Source organism: Rhinoraja longicauda, chromosome 2 (genome assembly GCF_053455715.1).
Source record: "Rhinoraja longicauda isolate Sanriku21f chromosome 2, sRhiLon1.1, whole genome shotgun sequence".
In the NCBI taxonomy this organism is placed as follows: domain Eukaryota; kingdom Metazoa; phylum Chordata; class Chondrichthyes; order Rajiformes; family Arhynchobatidae; genus Rhinoraja; species Rhinoraja longicauda.
Window position 1 is genome coordinate 97,677,965 of NC_135954.1, and position 12,587 is coordinate 97,690,551.

General features: G+C 40.6%; 1 protein-coding gene across 2 annotated transcripts in view; it reads left to right on the forward strand.

Annotated features, from left to right (window-relative positions):
• The window catches only part of rnf32 (ring finger protein 32), a 28,388-nt gene extending 19,206 nt beyond the window's left edge, over positions 1-9,182 (forward strand). For both annotated transcript variants that reach the window (XM_078429425.1, XM_078429417.1), the window contains 5 exons: positions 985-1,017; positions 2,601-2,725; positions 3,406-3,514; positions 7,666-7,833; positions 8,882-9,182. In XM_078429425.1, the coding sequence (XP_078285551.1) occupies positions 985-1,017; positions 2,601-2,725; positions 3,406-3,514; positions 7,666-7,833; positions 8,882-9,136 (690 nt within the window). In that variant the 3' untranslated portion in view covers positions 9,137-9,182. The remainder of the gene's footprint in view (positions 1-984; positions 1,018-2,600; positions 2,726-3,405; positions 3,515-7,665; positions 7,834-8,881) is intronic.
• The last annotated feature ends 3,405 nt before the right edge of the window (positions 9,183-12,587 follow it).

The following is a 12,587-nucleotide window of genomic DNA, read 5'->3' on the forward strand; positions in this document are numbered from 1 at the left end:
CTATCACTTGCCAGGCTTTGTCCTGTCCCCACTTCTCTTCCAGCTTTCTCCTCCCCCAACCACAATCAGTGAAGAAGGGTCCATTGTGAAACGCCACCTATTCATGTTCTCCAGAGATGTTACTTGACCTGCTGAGTTACTCCGGCACTTTGTGTCTTTTTCTTCTACCCCAAACCTTGTTTGGCCATTTGTGCTCCAATCTTTCCCTTGAGGAAACACATCAAGGTACACAGTTATACCAAATCCTGCTAGTGGCATTCAAGAATCAGAGGAGGCAGTTGAGGCATCTCAACATTTAAAAAACATTTGGACAGTTACATGGATTCGATAAGTTAGGCCAAATGCAGGCAGGTGGGATTAGTGTAGATGGGGCATGTTGGTCAGCATGGACAAGTTGAGTCAGAGGGCCTATTTCCACACTGCATGACTCTAACTCAATAACCCATCAGCTTCTTAGGGGAACGGTAGCGCAGCGGTAGAGTTGCTGCTTTACAGCGAATGCAGCGCCGGAGACTCAGGTTCGATCCTGACTACGGGTGCTGCACTGTAAGGAGTTTGTACATTCTCCCCGTGACCTGCGTGGGTTTTCTCCCAAAGACGTACAGGTATGTAGGTTAATTGGCTGGGTAAATGTAAAAATTGTCCCTAGTGGGTGTAGGATAGTGTTAATGTACGGGGATCGTTGGGCGGCACGGACTTGGTGGGCCGAAAAGGCTTGTTTCCGGCTGTATATATATGATATGATAGACAAAGCATGAAGCATCATCTTGCAAAGATCACGCAGGTGATAATATTGTTTTTATTTTTTAAGTCATGTTACTGTTTCATCATTAAGAATCCTGATCATTTCTTTAAAGAGGGAATAATTTAAGGGAAACATTATTCAATGCTTTTTATTAACATATTTAATTGGGATGCTCTTTATGAGCATATTTAATATAATGACAAATTAATATACAGACATTTTTGTGTTCTATGCCACAGGTTCTACTGTCTTGCTCACACGTTTTTCACAGGGTAAGTACAATAGGTCGAAGAGAAATAATGTGTACACCCATTTTAAAAAATAATTAGCAATTTGTATAACTTGGAAGAATATTACATTCCAGATACAGGGTTTGCTTGAATAGCAGTGCTTTTTTTTGTTTTAACTGACAACAACCTGAAAAACACCCTAGAGAACTGCTTCATTAAATTATTGCAGCGCAGAGTGAGGCTATTCAAGAGTATTTTATTGTTGTATGTCCCAAAATGGAACAATGAAGTTCGTATTTGCAGCAACACAACAGATATATGTAAACATAGTGCTCTGTAAAACCCGCAATAAACAACAAAAAAGCTCAGGATATAAAGCTTAAAACATAAAAAATAAAAACAAAATAAAAAAATAGTCAAATAAAGACCAATCATATCTGTTGTGAATACCTAATAAAATTCAATGGTCATTGATATTACTGGGTAACTCAGGGATGGGAAACTTGAAGCAATAAAAATCCAGGTGAGAGTGGATACTTTTTCCAATATGCTAGTTTTCCAGGATCTTGGAATATTTGGAGAATTGTGTTCTGATTTGGTCACCCTAATACAGGAAATATGTTGTTAAACTGGAAGGAGTCCAGAGAAGGTTAACAGAACGATGTGGCCAGGAACTGAGGGCCTGAGCTATATGGAGAGGTTGGCTGGATAGGACTTTTATTCCTTGGAGTGCAGGAGGATGAGAGGTGATCTTGTGGCGGGTGTAAGATCGTGAGGGGAAATAGATAGGGTAAATGCATAGAGTCTTGTACCCGGAGTAGGGGAATTAAGAAACAGAGAACATAGGTTTAAGGTGAGAGGGGAAAATTTTAATAAGAACTTGAGGAGCTACTTTTTCCACAGAGTATGGTGGGTATATGGAATGAGCTGCCAGAGGAGGTAGTTGAGGCAGATGCTTGTGGCAACAGGTACATGGACAGGAAAGGTTTAGAGAGATACGGGCCAAACACAGGCAGGCGACACTAGTGTAGATGGGGCATCTTGATCAGCATGGGAAAGTTGGTCCGAAGGGCCTATTTCCGTGCTGTATGTCTCAATCTGGATGTCAGTTGCAAGACAAGAATTATTGTCATCCTTAATTGCCCTTGAGAAGGTACTGGAGGGCCACCTTCTGGAATCACTACATCCTTTTAGTAAAGATACTCCCACAATACCTTTGCTTGAGGAGTTACAGGATTAAGATTCATTAATAATGAATGACTGGTAGTAATATTTCCAAATCAGGATAGTCTGTGACTTGGAGGGGTGCCTGCAGACGATTGTGTTCCCCCACGGTCCCCGGTTGTTGAAGTTGAGGGTTTAAGAAGTACTGCAAGTGTTGCCCAGGCAAGTGACTGCGGTGCGTTTGAGAATGATACACACAACAGCCACTGTAAATGATGAAAAGGCTTTGAAGTGATAGCATGTGAATCACTTGCTACCGAATACCCAGCCTTTGATCTACTCTCGTAGCATGGTATTTTAAAACTTCATTCAAAAATAACTTTGAATTTTAAAATAACGAATGCAAGGAAAGAGTCCCAGTATGCGATAATTTACGTATTACATTTTATTTATACCTGAAGATTTGTTTGCAAGCCTTTGAAAAGTTCTCTGGGAGAAAGAGTTGCCCAATGTGTAGGAAGGAACAATACCAAACCAGAGTAATCCATGATGGCGCTCGTCTCTTCAGGATGAAATGTGCTGTCAGGTACTTTATTTGATAAAATTATCTATTAAAATCATTTATCAGAACTTCTTATACCTCAATTTTTGTTATCAGGGTTAAGAAATAATTTGGCCAAATAAAATGGAGACAAAATGAAGGCATTATTTATTTGTTGGGGTAAACTGAGTAACCTTTATTCCAACACTGCTCAATGGGATAATCTCATAAGAAGCCGAAAGTAAAGGAGCTCCGTTCTAGAATGCAAGGAAACTTTACTTTGGGATTGTGCAAATTTATTATTGGATGTTTGTACATCAGAGATTTTCACCATATTGGCTGATGAGCTTCACAAAAACAACATTAAAACGCAGAAAAAAAATCATAAAGCTTTGAAATGGCTCTTTCAGCCCACCTTGTTTATGCCAACCATGATGCCTGACTACGTAATCACATTTGCCCACACAAGGTCTGAATCCTTCTACACCTATCCTATCTATCTGTCCAAATGCCTTTTGAAACGTTTAATTACACCTACCTCCACAGATAGCTCATTTTACCTCAGGGGGCTTAAAAGCACGTGAAATTATTGTTGCAATGTGATCTCTCTCTGCTTCCAGAATCTAGCATTATATTCTGCTGGCAGATTAAACATTTAAATGACAATCTTTTAGTTCTGGAGTGCGAGTTTTACATTGGTTTAACAAGTTTGCACTTTAACCTAGAATTCAGAGTCACTGGCGGGGATATGTTGTTCGCAAATGGTACAAGCAACTGAGGCGGACGGTACCTCCAAAAGACAAGAAATTACGGCAGCGATTCTATGAAGACAAGGTAAACGATAAGTTCTCCTTTCTCCATAATTGTTATTGTACATAAACAGTACATCACAACCGCCTGACACAACTGGCACTTCAGATTCTGAGTTCAATCCTCGTTCAAGATGACTAGATAACAGAAGTGTTTTCATTAATGGCAAAATTAAAGTATTTGGACAATCTTCATCTGGTCAAAGGTGTAACTAAACACCAATGCCACTAATTCAGCTCACGAAATGAAAGAAAGTGTGATATAAATTATTGATCACCAAACCAGAAGAGAAATAATGAGCAGAGTGTGTGACACAAATATTGTTAAAATCTGCATAGATGCAGGAGATTTAGTGCATAAAAAAGATGGAGCAAGACATCACTAGATTAAGCAGGTTTCAGTGTACTGGAAAATTGAAGCAAAAAGCAATTTGTAATTATATAGACGAGTGCAGCTGTAAATAGATTGTAAAGAAAACAGTTATGGTTCCAGTCATGATCTGAGAGTTCATCGCTGACATAAGAGGCTACGTTTCCTAGCAGGTATTCAATTTTCCTTTACGCTTTAAAGGAACCTATAGGAAATCTGCATGAAGGGCAATCCAGGTGGAATGAAAGCTCAGTAGATCTAGGCCCAGTTATGCTCCAGAGCTACATTGTTGCTGTTGTTACTTTAGAGATATAGCACGGAAACAAGTCCTTTTGCCCACCGAGTCCTCCCTGACAAGCGATCGCCCTCGTACTCTAGCAGTATCCAACATACAAGGGACAATTTACAATTTTACCAAAGCCAATTAACTGAGAAACTGTACGTCTTTGGAGCGTGGAAGGAAACCGGAGCTCCTGGAGAAAACCCATATGGTCACAGGGAGAACGTACAAACTCCGTACAGACAGCACCCATAGTCAGGATCGAACCCGGGTCTCTGGCACAGTAAAGCAGCAACTCTACCGCTGTGCCATTGTACCGCCCACCTGATACCCTTTTGTCTCCAGTTCACCTCATGACCATCTCCACCCATCAGCCAATCATCCCCAATGCACCTTCATCTCCTGATCAGCCCAGCTATCGAAGGAACTAGCACTAATAACATAGTCAAATAAATTGAGGTTTTTTAAATGAAAGGATAGCCAGAGCATACAAGGAATGAATTATAGAAATATTAAACCTTTCACATCCCACAACCAATGAGGTATTACTGAAGTATAATCACTTTGGAGTGCAGAAATACATCAATTTAAACCAATGAACTTCCAGGTTTGAATTCACAGGCTCGTGGCATTTGCTGGTAACCATGCCTTGGATCTCGTGGTCCACCAGACCTTGCATTTGAACTCTAAAGCAGTTTGAGAATGCTGGATTAACATAGGTGTCCATTGCTCTCTGACAGTGATAAGAATTATTTTGCGGCAAGTGATCATATTTGTTCCTTGAAAATTCAAAGAAGAAAAACTAACAATACTATTTTCTTTTACATGTTTATGAGGTGCAGCCCGATTGACGTGTCATTCTCCAAACATAACAATAAAAAATATTCAGAACGTTTGTTTAGTGTCTGAAAATTCACAAACTTGAAAAAGGATAACAAATACAGTAAATAAACAATTCTAAAGTCTGGCCAGCCAACAAAATTGCAGGTTTATACTTTGGACCATTTAGTCAAATAAAATTGGATTTTATGATTTAAAAATATACTGTTTAAACACAAGTAAAATCAAACAATTTCAGACAACTTTACGGTTTCTGGTGGTGATACAGTAGTTTCCAGTAATCCATTTCAGTTTCTTAATAATTTAGATCAAAGAAGCCTAAAAGGTCACGGAAACTTTGTTATACCAATACCATATACACGAATGTTTACACGAGGGAGACGTGTTCCTTGGAATGTAGGGTGCTTCATGGTACAGTTCTTTGATCTTTATCTATAAAATCTTCGTACAAATGTCACGCAATTGAAGTGTGGCCATTTATTGCAGCAATTAAATCTATTCAAATGCATCATATTATCAGCAGCTTTGCTGGTTGTATGGATGTTTTTAAAAGGTGGTAAGTTGGGTCTTTTGTGAAACAATTTGCTCAGCTTCATTTATTTCCCACAAAAGGAAAACAGCCTTGTTTTCATGATTTGAACAATTTTGACTTAAATCTCACCAAACAGTATAATGGTTTTGAGGTTTGCTTAGTCGGGAAGCTTCCTTTATCACACAGAGATGGCAAACAATCTGTTACTAACTTGAAGAGGTTTTGAACAGTGTGACTAAGAAGATATTAAACCAGTCAAGTCTTATCTTCATTGATACCTTGTAAATTCTGTGTTTATTTTGAGTTTAGTTGTGAGGCCTACTGGAGGTCAACACATTAGTAACCAATTTGTTGGTATTTAAATGAAAGTTTTCTAAAATGAGCAATGTCCACCAACTTGCTCTTCATTTGGAGATTTATTGGCAGATTCTGTATTAACTTTATATTGCCGTGTTTCCAATGTGAAAATAGTAATAAATTAGAATTGTTTTATCTTCATGTTTATAACTGAAAATAGCACCTTCGTCATTTTTTTCAAGTGGAAAATCTTCCAATTGCAGCTTGATTGGATAAGCGTTATTATGAAGAGCAACATTAAGCTATTTTTTTAAATCCCTGGCAGTGTCTTCCATACCACAGCCACAACCTGAAATCTTTAGTACATACAAAGCCTCGTATGCCTTATTCCTGTCAGTCATTTTACAATGACCATGAATGTTCAGTTTAGTTTATTATTGTCACATGTGCCAAGGTACGGTGCAAAGCTTGTGTTATGTGCTATCCAGTCAAAGAAAAGACTAAACATGAATACAATCATGCCGTCTGCAGTGCATGGATAAAGGGTACAACACAATGTGAGATACAACATTGAAGTCTGATAAAGTACGATTAAGGATCGTTCAATATGTGTAGGAAAATAACTGCAGATGCTGGTTCAAATTGAAGATAGACACAAAATGCTGGAGTAACTCAGCGGGTCAGGCAGCATCTCAGGAGAGGAATGGGTGACGTTTCGGGTCGAGGCCCTTCTTCAGACTGAAGGAGGATAGTTCAATGTTCTCCAATGAGGTAGATGGGAGGTCAGGACCACATTCTAAATAAAGAGAGGACTGTTCAGTTGCCTGATAAGATAGTTTCGATGTGGGTGGTCCAGGATGAATTTGTTAGTAATATTTATTCCTAGGAAGTTGAAGCTTTCGACCATCTCTATTTAGACACACTTAGTGTAGAATATGTGTACTGCTTTGCTTCCTGAAGTTAATCGAAATCTCCTTTGTCTTGCTGAAAGTGTGGGAGAGGTAGTTGTCTTAGCACCAAGTTACAAGATGCTCGATCTCCTTTCTGTACTCTGTCTCATCATTATTCAATATCCAGCCCACTATGGTGATGTTATCTTTGAACTTGTAGATTTAGTTGGATTGGTATTTGGCCGCAGTCGGGAGTGTATAAGGAGTATAGTAGGGGGCTAAGGACTCACCCTTGCATGGCACCAGTCTTGAGAATTATTGTAGACAATGATTTATCATCTATGCTCACCAGTTGTGGTCTGAGAGTTAGGAAGTTGAGGACCCAGTTGCAGAGGGGAGAGCCGACCCAAAGTTCCACAAGTTTGGAGATGAGCTTGGTTGGGTTAATGGTATTGAAAACAGAGCTATTGTTGATGAATAGGAGCCTGACATAGGCGACTTTTTAATCCAGATGGTCCAGTGATGAGTGTAGGACCAGGGAGATGGCATCAGCTGGAATCCCCCTGAGAAATGCATTCACTCCATCACCACCCTCACAAGTGGCTGCAGTGTGCAACTTTACCAAACACTGCAGTTACTTATCTTGGCCACTCCTATAGCATCCCCCAATCCGGAGACATCATTAACATCGCTGGCTCTTTCTACAGGTCTCCACCCTGTGAGACCTTTATTGTTACCTTACCTGCCTTTCTCTTCCACTTAAAACTAGTTGTACTTATAAATTTTCCTTGTTTTTAATGAAAGACCATTGACCTGAAAAGTTAACTCGATATCTATCGATTGCTTATTTAAAAAAATTATGTTTAAGAGATTTTCAGCATCTACAGTATTTTACTTTTGGAGCCGAGCTGTAAAGTTCTGTTTTTATTGCGGGTCTGCTCATCGATGAAACTTTTTATTTTCACAGTTGCAAGAGATTAACGACAGGTTAGTGAGATCGTGCAACATAAATATTGATGAACTTTTTTCTGAAATTGACCACTCAGTAGCTCTGAGCAGAAGAGTGCTGCAGCGATTTGAGAGGCGACGTGTTCACACGATATCTGAAGAGGAATGGGAGCAAATACAGCTGAAGGTCAGTAACAAAAACTGTTTCACATTGATTATGGATGTTTCAGAACAGCTATTAACTCTTGATTATGTCACTGATGGGTAATACTCTTATGCAAACATAAACCTTCAAATCCAGAAAAATGGTACAAGTGTATCATTTTCTATATTTATAAAGTACAGAAAATAATAAGAGGCATTGATAGGTTAGACAGTCAGAACCTATTTACCAGGGTGGAAATGTCAAAGACTGGAGCGCATAGCTATAAGTTCAGAGCAGTAAAGTTTAAACAAGTGGAGGGCAGGTTGTTTTACACAGGATGGTGGGAGACTGGAATGTCATACCAGGGATGGTGGTGGAGGCAGATAGCATACTGGCGTTTAAGACGCTTTTGGATGAAAACATGAATATGCAATGAAGGGAGGGGTGGGGATCATGCAAAGACAGATACGATTTCATTAGTTTACATCATGGTCGGCACAAATGTTGGCCAAAGGGCCTGTTCCTGTGCTGTACTGTTCTATGTTCCAGGAATGCTCTCTCTCTGTTCCAAGGTCACAAAACACAACCAAATAGAAAAACAACTATTATGCTAGGATTTTACCATCCACACACCTTGATAATCACAGAACATCAGCCCAAACATCCATAATGAAGAAAATTACTTGGAGCTGGATGCAAGGGCTGCAGATGGGGAGAACTCCCCAATACCAACAATTTTCAATGCACACTAACATGCTAAGCACTTCTCTCATTTTATTTGTTTGCCTTTGGAACAGCACCTAATAAAATGTTTGAAATGAGATTGACTGACAAACCATTCAATGGTGTCAGAGAGACCCAAGAGACTGCAGATGCTGGAATCTTGACCAAAAGGTGCAGGAAGAACTCAGTAGGTGAGGCAGCATCCATGGAAGGGTTGAACAGCTGACATTTTAAAATTCAAAGACTCACTTAACATTGAATGAACAGTTGCACTGAAATTCCTCTTTTCTCGCCTTCCTTCTTGTGACCATTATGGTATGTTTGCAGCCATTTTTCTTGTTAAATGTTTTTTATTATCTTTCCTCAGGCAATCCAGAGAGAGGTTTTTGATTGTCCAATTTGTATCACTCCATTGGATCACTTAAGCAGCAAAACATGCCAAGCTGAAGGGCAAGGCGGACGAGAACGAAGGAGTTCGCTTGTGCGACAAACAGTGCTGCTGTCCTGCTCCCACACCTTCCACTACACTTGCCTGAAGGCCTTCGAGGACTTCTCAGAGGGAGAGGATCACATTTGCCCATTATGCAGGTCAACCTATGAAAAAAAGATTTTGCGTATTTAACTGTAAATCTCCATTTCTGTTCTTACAAAATAAAAACGTTTCCTATCATGCAGACAATATTTGAATTTTATTACTTCCTCGAGGATGTAAAGACTAAACGTCTAATGCACGTTGTTGTTTGAGTTTTCAATAAAGACGATGACAAATCAAATTAAGATGATCCCAGTTCCCACCTATAACTAAATTTCATAAAATAACAGAAGTGCAAAGAATTGGACCATTTAAGGAAAAAGTTAACTTTTACCAGTGAACTCCAAATATATTCCATATCTTCAACCATCTTTTTCAATTAGGTTCCATGGTCATCTTAAAACTCTTGCTTGATTTCCTACTTCATCTGTTTATCCTTCTCTCCATTGCAACATAAACATTCCAGCCACATTCTTTGTGCCACAGATGATTAACTGCTCAAAAACAGTTGCCTTGTTTACACCCAAGTCACTGGAAGGGATTGTTCACTTGGTTGGTTTAATGCCTTAAGTAGTCACACAGAATGCCTTCTTGTCACGTATGCAGACTGGTTTTCACAGGGATTTTATCATTTGATAACTGAATCTGTTATGTCAATTGAAAAAGATGGTTGAAGATATGGAATATATTTGGAGTTCACTGGTAATCTCAGTTATAGCTCAGGAAGAACCAGATATTCACCAGTGAGATCCAAATCCACAGAAGATGGAGGGTGCAGTTGGAAGGGTGATCTGCTGGCTGGAGGTGTGAGACCATTGGTGTTCCACAGGGATCTCTGCTCGGACCTGTTTTTTATGAAGTGATATACATACATATATATATATACACACACGCATATGCGCACTCAAGGGTTGGTTAGTAAGTCTTTAGATGGACACCAAAATGAGTGGAGTTATGGACAGTGAGGAAGGCTGTCAACATATTCAGTAGCAAATATGGGTGGAGAAAAGGCAGTCGAGTTTCATCTGAGCTAGTGTGAGGTGTTGTACTTTGGGAGGTCGAATGCAAGGGGAAAGTACACAGTTAATGGAAAGATCCTTAAAGCGTTGATATACAGAGGAATCGTGGGGTACAAGTCCGTAGTTCCCTGAAAGTAACATCGGTAGATAGAATGGTAAAGAAAATGTATGGTATGCTTGCTTTCAGTTAGAGCAATGAGTACAAGAATCAGGAATTTATGTTGCAGCATTATAAAGCTAGTTGTTCTATTACAGGAATGATGTGGAAGGTGCCAAAATGTTGTCTGGACTAGACGGTATTAGCTATAAAAGAGAAGTTGGATACATTTGGATTGTGTTCTCTGGGGTGTTGGTGGTTCAGAGGAGATCTGGTATAAATATGCAAAATGAGAACCATAGACATGGTGAAATGTCAAAGACTAGAGGGCATCGCTTTCAGGTCAAAGAGGGAAAATTTAATGGAGATGTGCAGGACAAGTGGTGGGAGACTGGAATGTACTGCTGGGAGTGGTTGTGGAAGCAGATACGATAGTGGCATTTGAAACTTCTAGATTGGCACATGAATATGTAGGAAAAGGAGGGATATGGATCACGTGCAGGCAGAATTCAACGGCATCATGTTCAGCATAGACATTGTGAGCACAAGGGCCTATTCCCATGGTCTGCTGTACAATGTTTAAATGCTAAAGGTTCATTAGTACTGCATCAAATAATTGTTGGATTGTGGAAGCATATCCTTCCTCCCTCCCCACTATTCAAGAAGTTATTGACTATACCTAACGCCCTGTAGGAAAATAACTGCAGATGCTGGTACAAATCAAAGGTATCACAAAATGCTGGAGTAACTCAGCAGGTCAGGCAGCATCTCAGGAGAAAAGGAATGGGTGACGTTTCGGGTCGAGAACCTTCTTCGGATGATGTCAGGGGGGGTGGGTCAAAGAAAGGATATAGGTGGAGACAGGAAGATAGAGGGAGAACTGGGAAGGGGGAGGGGAAGAGAGGGGCAGAGGATCTAGTTGGAGGTCAATGTTCATGCCACTGGGCTGCAAGCTGCTCAAGCGAAATATGAGGTACTGTTCCTCCAATTTCTAGTGGGCCTCACTATGGCACTGGAGGAGGCCCATGACAGAAAGATTAGACTGGGAGGGGGAGTTGAAGTGCTCAGCCACATGGAGATCAGGTTGGTTAAGGCGGACTGAGCGAAGGTGTTGAGCGAAACGATCGCCGAGCCTGCGTTTGGTCTCACCGATGTAAAGAAGTTGACATCTAGAGCAGCAGATACAACAGATGAGGTGGAGGAGGTGCAGGCAAACCTCTGTCTCATCTGGAAAGACTGTTTGGGTCCTTGGATGGAGTTGAGGGGGGAGGTAAAGGGACAGGTGTTGCATCTCCTGCGGTTGCTGGGGAAAGTGCCCGGGGAGGGGGTGGTTTGGGTAGGAAGGAACGAGTGGACCAGGGAGTTACGGAGGGAACGGTCTCTGTGGAACGCAGAAAGGGGAGGAGATGGAAAGATGTGGCCAGTAGTGGGATCCTGTTGGAGGTGACGGAAATGTTGGAGGATGATTTGTTGGATACACTGGCTGATGGGGTGGAAGGTGAGAACGAGGGTGATTCTGTCCTTGTTACGATTGGGGGGGAGGGGGAGCAAGAGCGGAGCTTCGGGATATAGAGAAGGCCCTAGTGAGAGCCTCATCTATAATGGAAGAGGGGAAGCCCTGTTTCCTGAAGAATGAGGACATCTCTGATGCCCTAGTGTGAAACGCCTCATCCCGGGCGCATATGCGGCGTAGGAATTGGGAGTAGGGGATAGACTTTTTGCAGGAGACAGGGTGGGAAGAAGTGTAGTCCAGATAGCTGTGGGTGTCAGTGGGTTTGTAGTAGATGTCAATCACTAGTCTGTCTCCTGTGATGGAGATGGTCCGATCCAGATACCTAACGCCCTTGTCATTTCACAGAACATTCACTGATTTTTGGATCTATTAATACCCTAAACATTTTTTTAAATCTACAAAATCTTGTGTTCCTTACTGTGTCAATAAAGTCCTAGTATCTTTAGCAAGATCTTGTAACTAGAATGTATATCCTATTGGAATCGCAGTGAAATTACACTCTGTACCTCCCTATATTAAAATACCCAAGTTTACAAACATAACTCATAACTGTGACCAATATTTTGCAGTTAGATGCCACTGCAAAATGCTGGAGCAACTCAGCGGGTTAGGTAGCATCTCTGGAGGATAAAGATTGGATCCTTCTTCAGACACATTGATACTTAGACTGCATTTAAATGGGTGTGAAGGAATCACTTTTGACAGCAGCAGAGCTGCTCTTTGGTATTCTGGCTGGTATTTATACCTTAACCAACAGTGGTATTTGTAAAAAGGTGAAAGCAAATTGGCTGATCACAACAGTGGCATAGTTGACAAAAGATTTCAATTTCATGTAATAGAACTGTTATTGCTCTTCACAGTAAAACTACAATAATGCACTATATTCAGAAATCCCAATAGTTCAACATCTGG